Source organism: Balaenoptera musculus, chromosome 19 (assembly GCF_009873245.2).
Source record: "Balaenoptera musculus isolate JJ_BM4_2016_0621 chromosome 19, mBalMus1.pri.v3, whole genome shotgun sequence".
Taxonomy (NCBI): Eukaryota; Metazoa; Chordata; class Mammalia; order Artiodactyla; family Balaenopteridae; genus Balaenoptera; species Balaenoptera musculus.
The window spans coordinates 10,620,995-10,643,622 of record NC_045803.1 but is presented as its reverse complement, the minus strand read 5'-3'; the positions used below and the strand labels follow the sequence as shown (position 1 = coordinate 10,643,622).

At 57.8% G+C, this 22,628-nt stretch overlaps 1 protein-coding gene across 4 annotated transcripts; it reads left to right on the top strand.

The window, feature by feature from the left end:
• The first annotated feature begins 63 nt into the window (after positions 1-63).
• Positions 64-22,625, top strand: LOC118885310 (CLK4 associating serine/arginine rich protein). 4 transcript variants are annotated; one of them, XM_036833931.1, is made up of 21 exons: positions 64-325; positions 1,121-1,248; positions 8,325-8,422; positions 8,993-9,094; positions 9,323-9,402; positions 11,570-11,654; positions 12,828-12,976; positions 13,780-13,876; positions 14,814-14,892; positions 14,977-15,050; positions 16,632-16,673; positions 17,584-17,799; positions 17,915-18,202; positions 19,631-19,894; positions 20,215-20,254; positions 20,553-20,613; positions 20,864-20,922; positions 21,017-21,063; positions 21,713-21,795; positions 22,172-22,196; positions 22,480-22,625. In XM_036833931.1, exons 2-21 carry the CDS (start codon positions 1,150-1,152, stop codon positions 22,520-22,522), a joined length of 2,031 nt encoding a protein of 676 aa, XP_036689826.1. In that variant the 5' UTR covers positions 64-325; positions 1,121-1,149; the 3' UTR covers positions 22,523-22,625. The 4 variants fall into 4 exon arrangements, 2 of the variants coding, with proteins under 2 accessions (XP_036689826.1, XP_036689827.1); XM_036833932.1 differs by lacking the exons at positions 64-325; positions 1,121-1,248 and adding an exon at positions 7,158-7,176; XR_005017484.1 differs by lacking the exons at positions 22,172-22,196; positions 22,480-22,625 and having other exon boundaries at positions 20,215-20,258; positions 21,713-21,790.
• The last annotated feature ends 3 nt before the right edge of the window (positions 22,626-22,628 follow it).

The window sequence follows — 22,628 nt, the reverse complement described above, 5'->3', positions numbered from 1 at the left end:
AAGCACCCTGCGCCAGGCCCCGCCCCTACCCCTTCACTCAGCCTCCCACTTCCGCTTCCGGTGCGGGCCGCGCGCGAGCACAGCGGTGGGAGGCGGCGGCGAGTTGCTGAGTGCAGGGTGCTGGCCGTGACCTCCTGGCTTCGGGCGGACGTCAGCCCAGCTTCGTCCTTGCCTCGACCTCTCTCCGGTCTGTTGTGAGCCTCCGCTCGGCCCCGGCCTCGAGGGCCGACCGCTCCGCACCCCCTCGGCCTGCCGGGCCTCAGGCCGCGCCCTGCCCCCGCCATCGGGCCGAACTCGCCGCGTCGGACCCCGCCGCTTGCCACAGGTCCCTTCCTCTTGTCAAAAACCTTATCCCGAACCCTCAGGCCCAGACCCGGTGCTCGAGCCCTGTCCACACCATCGGGCTCTGCCTCTGTCCTCCAGCCTCGTCCCGAAGCTCAGCCCACCCCCTCCTGTCTGCCCGTTCCGCTTCCCTCGGTCTCTACCCTACCCCCCCACCCCGCGCCCGCAATTTAGATTCCGTCTTTAGACCTCAGCCGCGCTCTGGTCTCTCCTTAACAGCACTCTCCCATGCTCCCCCTCCCCCAAGGGTCACCGTCTTCCGTCCACGCCCTTCACCTGCCCTCGACCCCTACCTCTAAACCACTACTCTGTTCCCATAAAATCGTTCTCCTCTTCGTCCACTTGCCTTCATCTCCGGACCCCTGCTACCCATACGCACACCCACAGATGCCCCCTGGTGGGAGCCCTTTCAGCTCTTCCCCCTCCCTTGAGCTCCAGCCCCAGCTGTTCAAGGTCTGTCTCCAGACCTTGCTTCCAGCACTCACTCCTTCCATTCCCGAACCTTTCATCCTTGATTCTGGCTCCTTGAACACAGGATACCGCTTTCCCAGGGATGCTCACTCCAGAATCACCCGAGGGGGCGGTTTCAGAATGCCCAGGGTCCTGGATCAGAGTTGTGTGGGATACACCTGAGCATCTGGAGCACAGTTCCACAGCCTCACTTCCCCTCCCTGAAGCTGCTGTTCAGGATCAACTCTGTCACCAACTTGTTAGATGACATAGATTCTGCCTATATGGTTTTTAAAGCCCATCTGACACCCCTCTCCTTATCGCTCAGGTTGAGGCCCCAGGCCTGGCCTCACCACGATGTGGCACGAGGCTCGGAAGCATGAGCGGAAGCTTCGAGGTATGATGGTCGACTACAAAAAGAGGGCAGAGCGGCGGCGGGAGTACTATGAAAAGATCGTGAGTAACGTTGAATCCAGGCTGGGAGCTCTGCTGGAGGGTGGGGCCGTGGTCCTCCTGGAACGATTTGGGCTTGGAAATACGCTAACGCCAGAGCCCAATTTCCTCAAGAGAATGTCCATTTTTTGAGCGTCATCATTGGTAAAAACTTGAGGTATTCTGTTTATTGTAGTATACTGTGCTGTTTGGTGTGGACTCAGTACAGAGCTGGGGTTAGTAGGAAGGAGGAAAGTCTTTGTAACACTCAGAGCAGTCCAGACATAAGATTGGCCACCTCCGGAATGTTGTCTGTCCTGCTTATTGCTGTATTCGCAGTGCCCAGAAGAGCTCAGCATTCTTGAGGTTTAATTTGGCACCCCGAAGGAGTGCCATCATTGTTCACTAAGTGAAGTCTGACCATTTCCCTCCCCTGTTTGATGCTTTGATGCTTCAGTTGCTTTTGGAGAGAAGAGCGCACTGCATCTTGTGATATAAAAGGCCCTTGTGGTCTGGCTTCTCAGCTTCATCCTTAGGTAGCTCCATTGGCCTTTTTTCCGTCTCTGCCACCACAGGGATTGAACCTGTAATGCCTCCTCTCACCTGTTTAACTGTTACTTGCTCTTGAGACCCCAGCTTGAAATGGCATTTGCGTACTAGGTTCCATTCTCCCGTTAGATGGTGTTTATTATAGACGTTTTCATTTACCATTGCATCACTGTCCCAGCCTCCTCCCTGGTCTCCTGGCCTCCAGTCCTGCCGCCTCTAATCCACCCTCCTCAGAGGGGCCAGAGAGGTCTTTCTAAAGCACAAAGCTGACCCTGTCCCTCCCTTGCTCAGAACTTCTCTGTGACCCCCTAGTGCCAGGCTCCTCAACACAGCCTTTAAGACCCTGCATGTTCTGGCTTTTACCACCCCCTCCAGACTCTTGTCACTCTGCTTTCTGCCTTGTTCCTTTGCTCACGCCATCTCGCCTCCTCAATACCTAGGCTACTTTTTCTAACAACAAAAAAAGATGTATAAAGAGTTACCAGTTTACCTCACCAAATTATATAGCCCTCTCCAGCCACAGGGCCTTTGCATGAGCTTTTCCTATACTCGATTAACTCCTGCTCATCTGTCAGATCTCAACCCTCAGGGAAGTCTTTCCTCATCCTCCATACTCAGCCATCATAGCTCCCTGTCCTTCCCCTTTGTGGAATTTAATACACCTATCCAGCTCTGTACGATTGGGGACTAGGTGTATTTGGGTCATGTTTGCATTCCAAGCTTGAGCCCAACGTGGTTTAAAAGAACAGATGAATAAAACATAGCAGTTACCATTTTAATTGGTCCCTCGCAGGCACCAGGCTCTGAAAAGAGCTTTGGATGCATGATTTCTTTGAATCCCCACAGTCACCCATGAGACAGAGGCTGCTATTACCCTAGGAGAGGAATCTTTGAGAGCGCCTCAGTTGCCTTCTGTCACCCAGGAGGGAACCACTGGGCTGTAGAGAGAGCCCCTCTCCAGTGGTGTCAGAATAACTATAACATGACCACAAGGGCAGGGGTTGGGTCTGTGTTGCTTATTGTTGAGGCCCCAGCAGTGGACCAAGAACACAATCAGTGCTCAGGAATGAATAGCTGCCATTTATTAAGGGTTCATGGTGTGCCAGACCCCGTGCCTGCTACTTCGGCACATTCTTTCTAGTCCTTTCAGCAGGCCTGAGAGATTGGTATTGATCCCTGTGTTAAAGGTGATGCTGATAATAATGGCTAATGCTGTTGAGCATTTATGTGTTAACCACTGTGCTGAGCACTTGACATGGGTCTCCACTTCATCAAATTGTCACCCCAAGCCTGGGAGGTGGTTTGCTTTTTATTGTTTCCATTTCACAGTTGAGCAAACTGAGGGTCAGAGAGTCATGGCGTAGATCATATAGCGAGAGGGCAGAGCTGGCGTTCTAACCCAGACTGTCTGACCCTGGACCTCTCTTAGCTCTTCACTTGGGCTTTCTACTGCAGAAATAGAAGTTCAGAAAGGTGCAGCAGCTTGTCCAAGGTGACACAGCCGGGAGGCAAAATACCAAACCATACCAGGTCCTTAAGAGTTTGGAGTCACAGGGCTCTGGGTTCCAATTCCAGCTATTCCACTTACATACCACGTGGCTCGGGCAAGTGACTGTATACCTGAGCCTGGTTTCCTCTTCTGCATGTGAAATGATGTATCCTGTAAAATCAGGTTTGGCTGTGAATAACGGAGACCTGAAGCATCGATGGCTTAGACAAGATAGAATTTTATTTCCTTTTCACATAAAAGCCCAGAGGTGGCCATTTCTGCTCAGGGACCGTTTTGTTGTTCAGCCGTGCGTGGCTTCTCTTCCCAGTGTTGTCTTTAGGTCTAAGAGGGCTGCTCAAGCTCTAGACATCATGTTTTCATTACATCCAGCGGGGAAGAAGAAGGGAGGGAAAAGAGGCCAGGGGGCTCACGCCAGTTAAGAAAGTCTCTAGATGTTTGCACATGATATGTCCACTCATATCCCCCTGGCCAGAAAGTAGCTCCATGGTCACATACAGCTGCCAGGAAGGCTAAGAGGCGTAGACTGTATTCTGGGTGGCCTGGTGCCAGTTATGTTAGGAGTCTTATTACTATTGAAGAAGGGGCGGTGGATGTTGGTTGCCAACTCATGGTCTGCCACAAATGGTGGGGACAAGAGCACCTCTCTCCCAGGCTGTTGGAGTATAGTGAGATTGGGCACAGAGACCACCGAGGGCAGGCCTGCCCAGGGTAACTTGCTCAGTAAATGCCGGCTCTTGTTGGTTCTGAGGTTGTTGTTATTACCAAGTAGAGCTGGAATAGCATCTAGGTTGATGGATGGTGTGGAGGAAAAAAGGCTGGAATTGGGCCACTTAGAAGGCCTGGGACTCCATGCTCTTGTTCTTGTTAGCTGGGGAGCTCCCTGAGCTTTGTTTTCCCCCTTGGGACAGTGGTGATGACAGGGTGACAGGGAAGAGCTTCAAGAATACAACAGTGTCTGTGGGGTGCTTTGTGGTGCAGGCCTGTACAAGCAGCCATTGTCCCCGTACGGGAACGTGATCAGCGTTCAGATCACAGCCACCAAGCTGTGGATGATGGCTGCTTTGAGGAGGGGATGGGGCTGTCACACGGGTCTCTCATCTTGCTCTTGGGCCTGGAGAGGCGGCTGAGGCGAGTGTGGAAGAAGCCGAGGTCAGCTGTGGTGGGCCGGGCGGGTGTGTCTAGGCAGCCGGTTTCTCTGCTGATCTGTCCTTACTGCCTGCTTTCTCTCCCTAGCTGACCCTAGTTCTATCATTTCTCCTGTCCTTGTCAGCTTTCTTCTGATCAGCGGTTTGGATAAAGAAACAATTCCCTGTTGATGTGAAAGTGGGAAATAAAACAGATCTCAGCTCCGGCATCTCCTTCTCCAGGAGGGCCCAGGCTAAATGACGCATCCCCTGGCTCCCCTATCCCAGCGCTGCCCACTCTAGGTTGTCACTGTGGGGGATGGGTCTGTCCCCCACACTGGACTGTGAGCCCTGAGGGCCGGGCTGGCGTCTCAGTCACTGCCATGGCCCTAGCACAACGCCTGCACCTGGAGTCGGTGCCTGCTTAACAGTTGAATGAGTGAGTGAAAGACTCCATGAACTCCTCTGACCCCCTCTGATCCTGGAGATGTAATGATCCAACAATGGTTAAGAATAGATTTTGGGTCTTGAAGAAATATTTGTACATGTTCGTTGGAGTGTGATTCACCATAGCCAAGATGTGGAAACAACCTAATGTCCATCAGCTGATGAATGGGTAAAGAAGAGTGGTCCCTACATACAGTGGAATATTATTCAGCCTTAGAAAGAAATGAAATCTTGTCACATGCTACTGCGTGGAGGCACCTTGAGGACATTATGTCTAGTGGAATCAGCCAGTCACAAAAAGACAAACACCGCAAAATTCCACGTGTATGAGGTCTTAGAAGCAGTCAAGACCTTAGAAACAGAAAATGGTTGTTGCCAGGAGCTGCGGGAGGGGAAAACGGGAGTAGTTGTTCATTGGGTATAGAGTTTCGGTTTTGTAAGCTGGAAAAGTTCTAGAGATCCGGTGCAGAGCAAGGTGCATATAATTAACGCTACTGTACCTTTCACTTTAAAAAAAAAAAAAAAGGAGTGGATTTTGGAGTCAGGACCATTTAGGCTCAGATCCTAGTTTGTTTATGGCTGGTGTGATCAGGAGCAAGTGAGCCTCCGCACTCTGCGCTCCAGTTCCCTCGTGGGACATGGGGGTGCGAGTAGCACCTTTCTCCCATGATGGAGAAGTTTGAGATGTACATAAAGCACTTAGTTCAGCGCCTGGCTTTTATTTTTATTATTATTATTATTATTATTTTAATATTTATTTATTTGGCTGCACCGGCTCTTTAGTTGCGGCACACGGGATCTTAGTTGTGGCATGCATGCGGGATCTAGCTCCCCGACCAGGGATCGAACCCGGGCCCCCTGCATTGGGAGCACGGAATCCCAACCGCTGGACCACCAGGGAAGTCCCCAGCTCCTGGCTTTACGTCCGGTTCCTTGACTTTTCCAGACTCTCCCAACAGAGCCAGTCCATGGACCCTGGTTTTTACTCCCCGCCCAATGCTTTTTTCCTTGTTGTGGTGCTGGCACTGCCAGTGGCTTCACGCTACAGGCCAAAGTCCATCCTGCAAACAGTGTCCCACGTGAGTCTTGGCTGTGGGAGCTGGGCATTTGGCCTGGTGCAGCCTCAGAACGCGAGGGGCTCTTGGCCTTAGACCTGGCTGGGGCGGTCACGGGCCGAGGGCGCTGTGTGGCCCGAGGTGAGGGACTGAGGGAGGCAGGTGAGGTGCGGGGTGAGGAGTGGGATTCCAGCAGCGCCACCCCGCTGGACCCCGTGGGCTCGGGTGTACCCCACCCTCAGCGTCTTCAGGCGTGAGAGGAGAGGGAGAACGGCCTGGCGCCTGGCACCTAGTGAGCGCAGGACAGGTCGCAGCCCCGTGGTAGCTGTGATCACTGGTGAGCGTCCTTCTCAGCGCCTGCTCGCCGGCCACCTGGGGGTTGGGGCGGGAGGTGGAGGCAGAGCGAGCAAGTGTGGGCTCGCGGGAGCTTGATGCTGATGGTTTTCTCCTGCAGGGGCTCGGCCTCCTCCTCTGTCCGTGAGGGTTCGTTCCCTTTCCTTCGGTCAGTGTTCCTGAGCGCCTGCTGTGGGCCGGGCCCTGCTCTAGGCGCTGGGGACGCAACAGTGAGCAAGACAGATCCTGCGTCGCGGCAGCTGCGGTCTAGTGTGGGAGACAGGTGACCCGTGGTGGGCGGTGCTCTGAAGCAGACGGTGTGGTTAAGGAGCTAGAGGCAGTCGGGTTGGGGGGTAGCTGTTCAGGCAGAGGTGATAAGGAAGGCGGCTAGAAGGAGACGGGGAATAAGTGAGGGGCAAAGCGCGCGAGAGCAGTGAGTGTGCTGTGGCCTGGAGGCCGGCCGCCTGGAGCAGAGGCGGGGGAGAGAAGTCAGAGAGGGCCAGGCCGGGGCGGCGAGGCTCTGAGCAGGCGGACGTGGCCTGATAGGTTTTAGCAGAACCCCTCAGGCTGCCTCGCGGAAAGTGGGCTGCAGAGGGCCAGGGTGGTAGCAGGGAGCGGGGAGGAGGCCAGGAGGCCACCGGGTGGTTGGGGAAGGTGGCAGGGCTGGGGGGCGGGGGAGGCGGGATGGGAAGGGGTTGGGCTCTGGGGAGGTGGTGCTGGGAGCGTGGCCGGGGTTTAGTGGGGAGCACCAGCAGCCCGGCTCGTGGCTCCTGTGGGTTCCTTTGACGTGGCAGGGGCTGCAGCTCAGCCAGGGCCCAGCGCTCGGGAAGCTCAGTGGTGGGAGCTGCTGCTGCTAGATTTTATCCTTTCCTGATGCAGTTCTGGTGACTTGGAATCGTGACACCCACAGGAGGCCTCAGGCCTGAGGCGATAAGTGAGTGTAAGGTGTGACATCAGGTGGTGGGGGGTGCTCAGGGGCCATTCTCCATCTAGGTACCGTTTTTTCTTTAAAACAGCTCTATTGAGTTATAATTCACATACTGTACAATTCAGTGGCTTTCAGTGTATTCTATGGGTTGTGCAACCATCTCCACAATGTAATTTTAGAAAATTTTCATGACCCCCAAAAGAAGCCCCATACCCATGAGCAGTCCGTTCCCCGCGCCCCTCAGCTCTGGGCAGCCACCAGTCTACTTTCTGTCTCTATGGATTCGCCTGTTTTGCACATTTCACATAAATGGAATCATACAATATGTGGCCTTTTGTGACTGACTTGTTTCACTTAGTGTAGTGTTTTCAGGGCTCATCTATGTGGTAGTGTAGATCAGTACTCCATTTTTACTTCCAAACAATATTCCATTGTCTGGATATGCCATGTTTTGTTTATCTATCTTGCATTGATGGACATTTGGATTGTTTCCACTTTTTGGCTACTGTGCATAGTGCTGCTGTGAACTTTTGTGTACAAGCATTTGAGTATCTGTTTTTAGTTTTTTCAGGTATATACCTAGGAGTGGATTGCTGGGTGTCATATGGCAGTTCTTTGTCTAACTTTTTGGAGAAGCTGATTTCTGCATATTCTTGTCAATATTACTTACTATCATCTGTCCTTTCAACTTTAGCCATCTTAGTGAGTGTGAGGTGGTGTCTTGTAGTTCTGATTGCTATGTCTCTGGTGAAGAGTGACATTGATTGTCTTTTCATGAGCTTATGCAGTCCTGGTGTCTTAGAGGCTGGTCCTTGCCAAAGTGCTCACACCTGCCTCTGAATGAGTGGCCTTGGGGTGGGGGTGGGGTGAAGAGTTGGGGGTAGTATTTTAGGGAGGTGGGTCTTGATACTGGCTGTGTGGAAGGTGGGACCAGAGCTCAGAGCCTCTTGCTACCACCTCGAGAGGAAACCCTTCCCCTGTCCCCAGAGGTTAGGTGGCCCCCGTTAGTGCTGCCAGCCTTGTGTAGGTTCTTTTACCTCTGAAGTAGGGCCTGCTTGGCATCAGAGGTGAGCCTGCTGCTAACTTGGTTGTGTGTGAGTGGCAGGGTTTGGGGCTCCGTTGGGTGGTGACCTCCATCTTGTCCTTCCCTGCAGAAGAAGGACCCAGCCCAGTTCCTGCAGGTGCATGGTCGAGCTTGCAAGGTGCACCTGGATTCTGCAGTTGCCCTGGCCGCCGAGAGCCCCGTTAACATGTAAGACTGGGTCTGGTGGTAGGGTAGTATCTGTGACTGAGGGTTGGGGGTCCAAAGGGACCTGGGGTAGGACACAGACCTTCGGAGTCTCAGGCAGGGAAGCTTTGGCCTGCGTGGGAAGGTGAAGGTCACTAGCTCAGGCTGTACGGCAGCAGTTGGGATAAAGGCCCCGTGGTGTAGTGGTTGGAGGAGGACTTAGAGGGGAATGAGTGGGGCCGGGGCCAGAGGCCCAGATGCAGCAGAGAGTAGGTTGCCGGAGGGGGTGTTTTGGGGTGACTGGGCTTATAAAGGCGGCCCCTAGGACCTGGTTCCAGTTCTCCACTCTTGCTTGGTTCTGAAAAACAGGGCCCCAGTTTCCCCAGGGCCCTATTCATGTCAGGAGCCTGAATGTAGATTTGGTGGGGGGGTTGGTGGCATAAGGGACTGAGAGGTGGGGGGTGAGGGTGGGGCTGGCACGGGGATCAGAGGGGCTGAGGCCAGACTCCCAAGCATGAGGTGGCAGGGAGCAGGCACTTTGTGTCCTGGGCAGTGGGGACCCTAGGCTCCTTGCTCCCCTGCTCCCCACTTCAGGATGCCCTGGCAGGGGGACACCAACAACATGATTGACCGCTTCGACGTCCGCGCCCACCTGGACCACATCCCTGATTACACTCCGCCTCTGCTCACCACCATGTAAGCTGCCTCCCCCAGGGGTTGCCAGGCAGGGAGTCCTACCCAGCAGCACCTCTTCTTTCCTGAGCCCTGGCCTGCCTGTCACCGTCCTGGGAAGGAAGGAGGTGTGCACGTGGGGAGGCCCCCCCGCCCGTCATACTGAGCCAGGCCCCTCATCCCCCTTCCTGCTGGCTTGGGATGGGGGTCTACCCTCTCCCTGTGGTCTCAAGACCTTGACCTCCCCCAAAGCTCCCCAGAACAGGAGTCGGACGAGCGGAAATGTAACTACGAGCGCTACCGAGGCCTGGTGCAGAACGACTTTGCTGGCAGTGAGTGACCTGGGGCGGCGGGGGAGTGGGTTTTTTTGGCGGGAGGGGCGGAGGGTGTCCCTGGAGACTGGAAGACCTCAACAAGGTTGGGAAGAAAAGTTATCCCAGTACTTTCTACTAAGGGGCCTTGGGTTTTGGTCCCAGCTCTGTCATGGACCCACTCTGTTCACATCCCTTTCTCTCTTGGGGCCCTCTGTCTCTGGAATTGGTACAGGAGATGTCTGGTGAACTAGATGGTCCTACCACAGTCACTTCCACATCCCATGCCCTCTAACTCTGTGGTCTTTTTTCCTAAAAAATTGGTGAAAATAGCAAGAATACATTATTTTCCTCTGTGTATTTCCCCCGCCTGCATGGGTCAGAATGTTAGCTCTGGAAAGGAAATTTCTCCTTGTTTTAAATGAATATTTAGACAGAGTTTGACAGTTTGCCAAGCGTTCATATATGTCCAGTGTTCTTTTCCCAAGCCATCACCGTTAACACTTCACAAATGAGAAAACAGGTTTAGAGACTTTTCCCCTCTGGGCTTGTGGCGGTTCAGACCCTGACAAACTTAGAGTTTTTCGTCTCTGTTATCTCAGTACATCTGCATAACCTCCCAGCAAGGTAAGGGTGATGCCCCCATTTTACAGATGAGGACATCAAGGCTCAGTGGTTGGGGGGGGACACCATGTCCAAGGAGTTGGGGTTCTCACCCTGCCCTTAAGCACTGCTGCCTCCTGCTGGACAGCTCTGAACTTCAGCTCGCCTTCTGAGAAGGACTTTGAGACCCCCCACTCCCAGGCCCTCCCTGTGAAATTAAGGGCCACACACTCGTCCCTTAGCCTGGCTGGTGTCAGTCTCGTCCTGGAGAAGGGTGATAAAGGTGGTTTCTGTCCCTTGGGGTGGTTGTGAGGGTTCGGTGAGGAGTGCATAAGGCCCCGCACTGCGCCTGGCAGTCAGCCCTCCCTGTGGGTTCACTGTCTGCGTATTTCTTTGTTTCTAAAATAGGTGTTTTAGCATCTCTAAAATCAGAGATTGTCAGATTTTGGCAATCACTGAGGCCTTAGAATCAGGGGGGACGCGTCATCATTGATGCTGTTGTTGTTTTTGCCGTCCCCGCAGGCTACAGAGATTCTTGGTGACGGAGCCAGGGTTTCCCTCAGTTCTGACTCCGTATTCAGTCATTCACTCCCGCAGTTCCTGAGCGCCTGTGGTGTGTCAGGCACTCTTCTGGGAGCAGGGGTCTAGTGGGGGAGCCACGTAATCACGAAAGCAGGTGGTAGTCACAAGCTAAGGCGCCGTCACGACATGTGTGCTGTTCTCAGGTGCTTGGCCGAGGCTGGCTCAGGGAAGGGTGGGCAAGATTTCCCCAGTGAGGAGAGGCCGCCGGACTCTGGGCCACGAGGACAGCCCTGTGGGGGAAGGAGGCGGGTGGCCTGGGGGGACAGAGAAGGCTGGCGTGGCTGGGGCTCACGTGAGGCAGGTCAGCGGGGCTTTGTAGACTACCAGCAGAACCGCGGAGGCTGCGGGGAGGGCTGTACTGTGGCACGCCTGGGCTCGCCCGGCCCACCCACCTCGCTTTACAGATAGCAGAGCTGAGGCCCACCGAGGCAAGGGGACTTGCCCAGGGTCCCACCGGGACTCGGGCACGTCTCACTGCAGGAAGACCCGGGGAGGCTCCAGTACGTTGCTGAGCTCCTCGAGTTGCGTGTTGTGGATGAACAAGAGCCCAGATTAACCGCGCTTAATTTAAACTGGCCCACAGAGCACAGAGTGGAGTGGCCCGTGGGGTCCAGGTGACTGACGTCCAGTGCTCAGGATAGCTTTGTCGTTCTGAGGGGTCCAGCTGAAGACCTTCCTAACAGTGGTAACAGTAGCAGCGCCGGAATACGACGCGCTCGTTCTGCCAGTGGTCCCATTTTACAGAAAAGGAAACCGAGGCACAGAGTGGCTCAGTTCCTCGATCAGGGTTGCATGGCAAGTCAGTGGTGTCACCAGGGCCCTCCTGCAGCTGCTGTGTCCTCACCACACACGGTGTGATTATATAGGAATCCGTGACTCTGCACCCGGCTGTGCTTGGGTCACACCTGCCCTCCTACGCGCCCCCCACTGCGTTCTCGTGTACCCCCTGAATTCCCAGTGTCCCCAGCCCCCTCTGACCCACGTGCCTCTTGCCTTGTCCCAGTCTCAGAGGAGCAGTGCCTGTACCAGATCTACATTGACGAGTTATACGGAGGCCTCCAGAGACCCAGTGAGGATGAGAAGAAGAAGTGAGTTGGGGTCTGGGGCAGCGTGGGCTTGAGGGAGGCAGGCGGACCGTGAGCCCCACAGGGCACAGCCTCGTCCATCCCGTCCACCTGGGGCTCCCCAGAGCCGGGGCTGCTGGTCGGCACAGGGTAGGCGCTCGATTGCTCAATGTTTAGAGGAGGAAGCAGCAGCTGGACGGGAAGGGTTTGCTGACAAACCTCTACACTGCGTTTGCAACCCGTGGGATGGTAGGAGGTGAGTTAGAGCAGGGAGTTAGAGCAGGCCCTGGGCTGGACAGGCCTGGGTTTGAATCCTGCCGGTGAGGACTTCCCTCCGAGCCTTGGCGTGCTCCCCTGTGAGGGGGCTGGCGGCAGTGCCCCCTGCCTGGACTTTCCAGGACTACCGGAGACGGAGCTTGTGAAGTGCTTGTCCTCTGCTGCCGTGCAGTCAGCTTGTGGCCAGCAGCGGCTGATGTCGCTCTGGAGGGAGACCTCTCCAGGCTGTGTCCCTTGAGGAGTGGCCCCCCTTTGCCAGGACAGCCGCTGCTCCACTTGTCCCCCAGCAGGCCTGGGGCCCTGCCTCCTTACCACCTGCTGCTGAGCAGTTCCCCCACTGCGGTCCTCAGCGCTTGCTGCTTCCCTCCACCTGAAGAGTTTTCACGGTGTGGCGGGAGCTTCTTGATGACTCTGATCCTTATCCCTGACCCCCCGTTCAGGACGAGGCTGGCACTGGGACGGCGTCAGGGAATGTTGACCAAATTCAGCAGCAGACATGCACTAGGCCCCTGCGCCGTTCTGGACCAGGCTGGGCCGTGCTGTTACCCAGGATAACTCGGGCCTGCCCTTGCAGGACTCACAGTCTGGGGCGGGGGGAGACAGATCCAGTGTGAGTGGGGCTGGGGAGCTGAGGATGGTGCTCGATCCCGCCTGAGGGAGGACTTCCTGGAGGATGGTGCATTGGGGCTGGAGGAGGAGGGAAGAGCTGGTGGGAGGTGGCCACAGAGGGTTCTAGGCTGAGGGAGAGCGTGAGTGAGGGTCTGCAGGCAAGGGCGCCGAGCTGCCCTGGAACTTGGGAGGGCGGCGTGCGGGCAGCGCGGTGTGCGGGCCCTCGAGGCTTGGCCTGGGCTGCATCCTGCCCATGGTCTCCGCCCCCGCCCCCGCCCCGCACCTCCCTGGCTCATGGCTCCCCTGTCCCAGGCTGGCAGAGAAGAAGGCTTCCATTGGCTACACCTATGAGGACAGCACGGTGGCCGAGGTGGAGAAGGCGGCAGAGAAGCCGGAGGAGGAGGAGTCACCGGCCGAGGAGGAGAGCAACTCGGACGAAGATGAGGTCATCCCCGACATCGGTGGGGTCCCCTCTCTGCCCTCCCCCCCCCACAGTCCCTGGGCGTCGTTTTCGTGTCTCGTCCCTCCCCCTCTGTGGGGTGCCCTGTGCTTACGAGCCCCGCCTCTCCCGCCCCTGCTCCAGGGCGCTGCTGTCCTCCCGTCTCACTCATGTCCTCCTGGTCCAGCCTCCCCTTCTGTGTCTCTCTCCTTCGTTTCTAGGACTCTGCTTCTGTGATATTGTCCCCACCTAGGTTCTGAGTCTGTCCTCCTTGCTTGTGTCGGCCTCTCTGTCTCTCCCTCCCCTTCTCTTTCTCTCTCTTCTGGAAAACAAGTGTTCCTCCAGTATAGAGCCTCATCCCCCGTGCTGCCGCCCACCTCCACCTAAATGCCTATCCTCCCTCCACCTCTCATCCCGTTCTCACTCAGCCCACCCGCTGTTTATTCAGACTTATTCAGACATCTGTGAAGCGTCCGTCCCACCTTCCACTGAGCCATCAAGCATCTGGCTTCTGAGCGCCTGTGACCCGAACCCCCTGCCTCCCGCCCACCTAGGTCTTCACCCGCTCTCTGTCCGTCCCCCGTTCACTCCCCCATTTACTTCCTCCACGTCACACACCCCTCCCCGCCCCCACCCACCGTTTGTTGTGCTTGCCTCTGGCCAAGCCCTGTGCCAGCCTGGGGATGCCGAGATGAGCTGACTCGTTCCCTCCCTGCAGAGGCCTGCGGTCTGGTGGGCACCCCCGCCCCCAACTCCCAGGGCACTGCCCCTTCTCCCCTTCCTCCCGCTCGGCTTTGGTCCCTGACAGCCTTTCTCTTGGTGTAGACGTGGAGGTGGACGTGGACGAACTGAACCAGGAGCAGGTGGCAGATCTCAACAAACAGGCCACGACCTATGGCATGGCCGATGGCGATTTCGTCAGGTGAGGCCGGCGGGCTGACGCCCCTCCACATCCTGTGGACCTGGCATATGTTGCTACCCCTCTTCCCGAGCATTTGTGTGCCTGGCCCTGCGCCAGGGCGTGACATACAGAGGCTCCTGAGCTCGTGGGGTGGGTACTTGTGACCGGCCTTGTCGAAGTGGAGGCTGCCCCCAGCTGTGTGACCTGAGGCCATCTGACCCCTGGAAACTCCCGGGGTTCCTGGGCCTGGTGGACAGCGCCCTCCAGTGGACAGGCTTCGCCCCCTGGATCATTCGCTCGCAGTTGCTGGTTAAGCCTCTGCCCTGTGCCACACCGGTGTGGAGCACGTAGACCGGTCCCATCTGACAGGGTATTGGGCTGGAGTCTGAGTACTCCCGAGTCTGACCACAGCGTCCTCTGCCCAGAGCCCTCCGTGACCCCCACCTCACTCAGGAGCGGCCAGCCTCCTCACCGCGGCCGCAAAGCCTCACCTGTCTGGTCTTCTACCCACGCGTTCCACCCCGGCCCAGCCTCCATGGCCTCTTTACCCCTTCGATGCCTGAGGCCCCACCTGACCTCGGGGCGCTCAGTGTGCCGTTGGCTCTGTCGGCACCTGCGCAGCTCGCTCCCCGGGTTTCTCGTCGCTGTCACTTTTCCCTGGACTCCTCCCCCCGAGGTTTACTCTCCCACCGAGGCCTTCACCGTCTAACGTACCATGTTATGTGACCCTGGTCATTGTGTCTCTTCTCCCCAGGATGGTAGCCCAAGAGGGTGGGGATCTTTGTTTGTTTTCAATAATCCCTAATACCCGAAATAGCACCTGGCATGCAGTGGGTGCTCAGCAATAGTGCTCAATGAATGCAAGACCCCCAGGATGGCTTGGGGTTCCTCACTTCCTGCAGTGACTCTGCCTGTGGCCCGGCCCCTCCTCCATCGTGCCCCTCGTGCCCCTCTGCAGGATGCTCCGCAAAGACAAGGAGGAGGCAGAGGCCATCAGACACGCCAAGGCCCTCGAGGAGGAGAAGGCCATGTACTCGGTGAGGGCTGGGCCAGGGTGCCAGGGCAGGTGTGTGTCTCCTGGAAGGCACACCCTCACCAGCCTCGTACCCACCCTGCTCCAGGGCCGTCGCTCCCGGCGCCAGCGGAGGGAGTTCCGGGAGAAGCGGCTAAGGGGCCGCAAGATCAGCCCACCCAGGTAGGATGGGTTCTGCCCCATGCCCCCACCCTGCCAGCACCAGTCTTCCAGGGCTCTGGGGGAGGAGCCGGGGCTCAGGAAGACTTTGGGGGCAAGCTTGCCGCTTGCGGGCAGTTACCTCCTAGTAGGGCAGTGAATAGGGAAGGTTTGCAGTAGGAGTGGCTGTGAGGGGCGTGTGGACACCTGCCCTGCCAGCCATTCCCCTCACCCTGCTGGACTCGGGACGCTTGCCATGCTCCCTGGGAGCCAGTGGCGAGGTGGCATGGGGTGGCTGGAAGGGTTGAGAGCAGAGCCAAGGGGCACGGGCCTGGCCCCGGACTCTGACCTGGTTCTGCTGCTTGGCCGCTTCCTCACTGTCAGAGTTTGGGCAGGTGACTTTCTCTCTCGAGCTGCAGTTTCCTTTTTGGAAAAGGGACACCATCACCTCCCAGGAGAGGGGCTGTGCCAGTGCCCACAGCGAGGTCTCGGGCAAGTTTGGATGTGGCAGTCTGATGCGGAGAGCCCAGCCCGGGGCTCCAGGCAAACCCATGCCTCTTTGACACATCTCTGTTTTTTTTGTTTTTGTTTTTTTTTAATTAATTAATTAATTTATTTTTGGCTGTGTTGTGTCTTCGTTTCTGTGCGAGGGCTTTCTCTAGTTGTGGCAAGCGGGGGCCACTCTTCATCACGGTGCGCGGGCCTCTCACTATCACGGCCTCTCTTGTTGCGGAGCACAGGCTCTAGAGCGCAGGCTCAGTAGCTGTGGCGCACGGGCTTAGTTGCTCCGCGGCATGTGGGATCTCCCCAGACCAGGGCTCGAACCCGTGTCCCCTGCATTGGCAGGCGGATTCTCAACCACTGTGCCACCAGGGAAGCCCCATCTCCTCTGTTTAATGGGAGTCATTGAGGGTTGCTGTGAAGCTTAAGGGACCTGTTGTGGGTTCAGGGTTTGATGTGCGGTCTGGAAAATATTCTTTAAAGAGTTGTAGAGGTGCAGGTCAGTGTAGTGCATAAAAGCTTGGGCTCAGGGTCACGTGGCCTGGGTTGGAATCCTGGCTCTTTCATTTATGAGCTGTGTGGCCCTGGGCAAGTGACTTCACCTCTCTGGGCCTGTTTCCTCAGCTGTGAAGTGTGAATAATCACAGTACCCATGTCAGAGAGTTGTTAGGAAGAGCGATTGAGTTCACTGAGTAAAGCACTTAGTGCCTGGCGCATAGTGTGCCTCTAAGACGTGTTGGCTCTTCTAGTTTTAACTTCATCATCATTAGTAAGCCAGGACCCAGCAGAACCAGGGACTTGGAGTGGGAGGAAGGTCGCTTCTAGTCTAGGGTCCAGAGGCCAGCCAGGTTGGAGGCTGCTGAAGTCCTTGTTGCTCAGGGTCAGGGTGGGTCTGGGACATTGTGGGTCAGGGCTGAGGCTCAGGCTTCGGACAGATGTGAGGTGAGTAGGAGGAGGGATCAGGGTCCATACCCTGGCCGGCAGCCCCCTCATCACTGTGCCCAGCGTGTGGCCTTGGGCGCCCAGCTTGGGGGTTGGCCTTACTTCTGTGCACACTAATCCCAAACCCACCCCATCTGTCCCATCCCGTTCTTCTCTTCATAGCTACGCCCGCCGAGACAGCCCCACCTATGACCCCTATAAGCGGTGAGTTCCCAAGGCCCAGCAGTCCTCCTGATGGAGGGCAGGGGTGGTGAGGAGGGGCAGGGGGCCCACCCTGTAGGCTGCCCTGAGATCACAGACTGGAGAATGTGTTCTGGGGGTCTAAATCATTTTTTGTTTTTTAGAGTGTTAGCCTGCTTTCCTGATTTCTTTTTCCTTTAAATGTGAACCTTAAAAATTTTTCTGATTTAAATGTAACGTAGTCTTGTGTGGAAAATGACCAGACGTGTCAGGAAGGTGGGACTTAGAAGTCAAGTCCCTTTAATCTGAACTCCCAGAAATAAGCATTGGGAAATAACAGGCGCAGAAGGGCCTGGTTGCACACGCGTGTCTCTTGGTTGTGGGAGTGGTTGGGACAGAGGCTTTGAGGGTGGACAGACCCCAGTCTGACCCCAGTTCCCTTTGCAGAATGGTGTGGGAGGGACCCCTCGGGGCTCCTGGGAGGATAGGTGAGATGAGGCAGGTACACCTTTTGATGAAAAGTCTGGCACAGTAAGTGCTCAATCCGTGGGCGCCATGAGGGATAAGGCATACTTTTTTTTCACAAAAATGGAATTATATCACAGTTAACGCTTTAGAACTTGCTTTCCACCTGACCTGACATCTATGCTGAGGAAATCTTTTCCTGTTACATTACAGAGGTGCTCATCCCTTTTTAATAGTACAGTTTTCTGTTCCTCCTTTTCCTGGTTGTTCTGAGAAGGTTTCCGTGGTCAGGAGTCCGATCCCTGCATAGCTGGTGTCTTTCTGCCCATTGGCTCTGCTCGTCGCGCCGCTGTCTGTTGTTGCTCGGGGCTCCGCTGTTTTCTTTTCTGTTGCTCTGTGGTGGCTTTTGTTAGCTGGTGGACAGGCTCCAGGAGCCTGGCGTTTGAGCCCCCTGCTCCCTGCTCTGTAGGTCGCCCTCGGAATCCAGCTCCGAATCCCGCTCCCGCTCCCGCTCCCCGACCCCAGGCCGCGAGGAGAAGATCACATTCATCACCAGTTTTGGGGGCAGTGATGAGGAGGCAGCCGCAGCCGCAGCTGCAGCAGCTGCGTCAGGGGCCGCCACAGGGAAGCCCCCCGCGCCCCCCCAGCCAGGCGGCCCCGCACCGGGACGCAATGCCAGCGCCCGGTCGGTAACGCTCACGCTGCCCGCCCTACGCCCCGGCCGCCGTGGGGGGGACTCGGGACGGCGGTGGGCCACGGCCCGGGCCGGCGCTGACCGGCCCTCCGTGCCCCACCTGCAGCCGCCGCTCCTCCACCTCCTCCTCCTCCTCTTCCGCCTCGAGGACCTCCAGCTCCCGCTCCCGCTCCAGCTCCAGCTCCCGCTCCCGCCGCGGCGGGGGCTACTACCGCTCTGGCCGCCATGCGCGCTCCCGCTCCCGGTCCTGGTCGCGCTCCCGCTCCCGTTCTCGGCGCTACTCGAGATCCCGGAGCCGCGGCCGGCGGCACTCAGGTGGGGGCTCCCGAGACGGACACCGCTACTCCCGTTCGCCTGCCCGGCGCGGCGGTTACGGGCCCCGGCGCAGAAGCAGGTGCGTGGGGCTGGGGTGTGGGGACTGGGCTGGGCGTGGGCCCCGTTTCCGCGAGACCAGGCTCTGGGAGGGGAGACCTGGGATTGGTGGGGGGGGAATGTGCTCACTCCAGGTGTGGTGCCGGGCTGGAGCACAGCCTCCCTTCTCAGGGACGCAGTGGGGAGGAAGACGGAGCTGCGCTTGTCACGGGGAGTCCCCAGGTGTTTGCAGCTGGCGACCCTTAGGACTGGGGCACTCCGTGGGCAGGGGCCGGAAAGTCAAGGCAGCCCTTTGAGAGAAGGTGGGGCGTGAGGCAAGCGCTGCACGTGGGGCAGGAGTAAAGTCACCTAGGGACGGGAGCGTCCCTCCGGTCCGCTTCCCCGAGGGGATCAGGGCTGCCTGTGGAGGGGCAGCATGGCCTGGCGGGTGAGAGCGTGGACTGCGGAGCAGCTGGCTGGGTGTGGATCCTGGCCCTGCTAGTGAACTCTCGGGGCCTGTTTCTGCATCTGTAGAAACAGTGTCCCCTCACTGAGTCATGAAGTTGTGCCAAGTGAATTCTACGTAAGTGTTTAGTACAGGGCCTGGCACTCGATGAGTGCTTTTATTGCCATCAGCATCATTACCCGTGGTATTGTTGTGTGGATCTCGATGTCAGCTACCTACGAGGTCTAGCAGGTAAAATAGAGGGGCCGCGTGGGCCCCGGTGAACCGGGAGCACACGTCCCATCTGCTGGGCTCGTTGGCCACTCAGTGGCAGGCGTGGTGTTGCTCAGTCTTCTGGTTTTTCAAGAGAAGTTGGGTTGGATTTTTAAAGGACAGCTCTTGTTTTCTCAATATTGCCACCAAATTTGAATTTTGTAAAAACCCAGGACAGTCCCACCAGAATCAGTGTGTGGCGTTGGTTTGGCTTCTGGGTCGTTCCCTGGAGCCTGACACAGGGCGATGTCAGGAGAAAGACTGGGGTTGGAGGGGGGTCCTGGTCACATCTCTGAGGCCAGCCTGAGGGTCCTGAGCAGATAGAGGATGGGGCTTGCACGTCCCCAGACTGGATCCTGTGGGTCTGTGCTGCAGTCTTGCGGGGTGGGGGGGGTCCGTCCCCATTGGTGGCGAGCCCCTGGACCTGGCAAGGTGAGGAGGCGGTGAGCATACAAGGGGGGGCCCCCAGCCAAGTTCTGCCCTCCCAGAGGTCACCTCTCAGGGAAGTGGGTGAATGGGTGTCTAGTGAGAAGTGAAGACCCATCTTAGGGCCGGTGTATCTAGAGGGCGGTCTCTGTTTAGAGACTGAGGGAGGCCAGGGAGGATTTCTGAGGAAAGTAGCGGGAGAGGAGTGGAGACACAAGGACCCCAGGGCCTCGGAGGAGGCTCGTAGATTCAGTGCCTGGGTGGGGCGCTGCGCACATGGGGTCCCTGGAGCCTCACGGCCTCTCTCCTGCCTCACCGCACCCCCAGGAGCCGCTCCCGCTCAGGGGACCGGTACAGGCGGGGCGGCCGGGGTCCCCGGCACCACAGCAGTAGCCACAGCCGCAGCAGCTGGTCCCTCAGCCCGTCCCGAAGTCGCAGCCTGACTCGCAGCCGCAGCCCCAGCCAGAGCCGCAGCCCCAGCCAGAGCCGCAGCCCCAGCCAGAGCCGCAGCCGCAGCCACTCGCCGTCGCCCCCAAGGGAGAAGCTGGGCAGGCCGGCAGCGTCCCCCGCCGTGGGCGAGAAGCTGAGAAAGTGAGCGGGGCGGGGCTGGGGGAAGGGGATTGTGAGCTCGGGTGAGCAGGGTGACTCCACTGTGCTCTTTCTGAAGGGAACTTGGTCCTGTCCTGGGAGGTCTGAGGGGGCCACAGCTCTGCCCTTGGGGGCTCTGAGGAGTCACGCCCTTGCCTTGGGTCGGGGGTCAGAGGGGGACATGGCCCTGTCCTGCAGGATCCAGGAGGGACCTGGTTTCTCCCTGCGGGGTGTTAGGGGACCATGGCCTTGGCTGTCTGCTCTGAGGGCAGTGCTGAGGGCGCGTGGGGTCAAAGGTGGCAGCTGGTTTTTCTTTCTCCCAGGACCGAACCTGCCGCTGGTAAAGAGACAGGAGCTGCCAAAGTCAGTAAGAATTTGGAACTCGCCCGTGTAATTCCCGCCAGCAGCAGTGCCCAAGAGCTGGGCCCGGTGGGCCTGCAGGGGGGCCCGGGTGGGCCGGGAGATCCAGCCCCGGGGATTGAGATCTGTGCCTCCCTGCCCTCCTCAGCTGTCCACTGGGGCTCCCAGACCCTCGTGGCCCGTCTCCACAGCCCGCCAGTCCTGCGCACGTGCCCCCGCAAGTCCCAGGCTCTCGGATGAGGTGGGTTGTGGAAGCTCCGGGACACCCACCCGGTCTCCTGCCTCTTCTCCCCCTCCCCAGCCCAAGCTGACGCCACAGGAGAAGCTGAAGCTGAGGATGCAGAAGGCACTGAACAGGCAGTGTACGTCCCGCCACCTGCCCCTCCAGGGCTCCCCTGCCCCTCTTCCTTCTGGCCTGACCATGGGGAGGCCCTGCCCTTTGCCAGATAGGAGGCCCTTTGGGGAGGAGTGGGTGTGCACCTGCCCTGCGGCCACCACGTTTAGGGCCTTGGCAGTCTGGTTGACCTCTCTGAGCTCAGCTTCCACATCTTGGGGGCGGGGGGCGGGGGCTTCAGGGCACCCCTCAGCCACTGTGTCTCTCCCTCCCCACAGTCAAGGCGGATAAGAAGGCAGCTCAGGAGAAGATGATCCAGCAGGAGCACGAGCGCCAGGTACAGGTTGGGGTGAGGGCATAGGGCTCACACAGGGTGCTGGCCCGGCCCTGCCCTCACTGCCATCCTGCCATCTCTGCCATCCCTGCCGTAGGAGCGGGAAGACGAGCTTCGAGCCATGGCCCGCAAGATCCGTATGAAGTAAGACCCCTTCCCTCCCACCTGCCTCTGGGTTGCCCTGCGTTCCCCACCACCTGCTCCGATCCAGAGCCCTGGCCTATCCTTCTGGGTGGATGAAAATAATCAAAGCCCTCGCCTGGCCTTCATGTTGTCCCCCAGTCTCCTTCCCATCCCCAGCTTACTTCGGGCACTGTGACCTCCTCCCAGCTCCGCCAGCCTCCAGCTTGGGTTACCTTTTCTGCTGTTCCCCAGATACCCACCCATTTCCCTCCCTTGCTGAACTCAGGGGTCCTTCCTGACCATCCTGTGTGGAGTAGCACCCCAAAACACAACATCCTCCAGCCCCACTCCGCTTTTCTTCATAGCACTAATCTGCACCTGGCATCCCAGTGTGCACTGTCTGTGTCCTTCACCCGTTCTTGTTCGTGTCCCCATTCAGAAGTCGGGTCTGGCTGCTGGGTTCCTGCTGTGTGCTTTGCCCCTAGAACACTGGTGCTCGATAAACATTTGCCGAACGGAACGGCTGAATGCAAGCCAGCCCCGCGCTGGGAGCCAGGGCCTCCCAGCACCTGCCCTGACAGGGACCCAGCCAGCCGTCGAGTTCAGTTCAGTGTTATCGCCGGCTGAATGCCCACCCCTTCCCCTGGTTTGCCTCCCCTTCCCCGTGCAGGGAACGGGAACGCCGAGAGAAGGAGAGAGAAGAATGGGAACGCCAGTACAGCCGGCAGAGCCGCTCGCCCTCCCCCCGTTACAGTGAGTGTCCTTGTGGTCGCTTGGTCTGGAGAGCCGGGCTGGAGGCTCTGTGGCATTAAAAAAAAGAAGAGATGTCAAACTGGGTTACAGAAAAACCATGGTACATTTTCCACATCAGCCTTCTATAAATTAAAACTTTTTAGTCACACACACAACACACGGTGATTGCTTCAGTCACAAGGGACTTACAGGAATTGGAAGAAAAGCTCATTCCCAGCGCATGGGTGTGGGCCAAGGGGCACACACAGGTAGCGTCCAGCAGCGGACGGGCCGGAAGCGCAGGCGCTGCCTTAGCTGGAGACACTGGAAGCCCAGCCCTGGAGCGCACTCCTGGTCCTGGGCACTTGCTTTGTTTTCACCCGTCCTTTCTTTCCAGGTCGAGAATACAGCTCTTCCCGAAGGTAATAAGCAGGCTGGCCCAGCTCCCTGGGAAATCACAGTTGCCCTTTGGCAGGAGGTCCCAGCCCTGATTGCTCCGTCCCGACCCAGCCCCCTCCAGTCCCCTCCAGTCGTAGGGCCTGGCCTCACCCCTCGGGAACATCCCTCTCTGCAGCTGACTTCCCCATCACTGAAGCCCCAGTGGTCCCAAGCATGTCGGTGTATGTGTGCACGTGCCTACACAGCAGGGCTCCCTGCTTCCTGCCCAACCCTCATGGGGCCTCTCTCTCCCCTTTCTCTCTCCAGGCGCTCAAGGTCCAGATCCCGAAGCCCCCATTACCGACATTAGGCAGAAGCGTGGGGGGGCAGAGGGATGAGGGGGTGGGGCGAGGGCTCAAGCTGTGATGCTGCTGGTTTTATCTCTAATGAAATAAAAATCACACATTATTTAATTC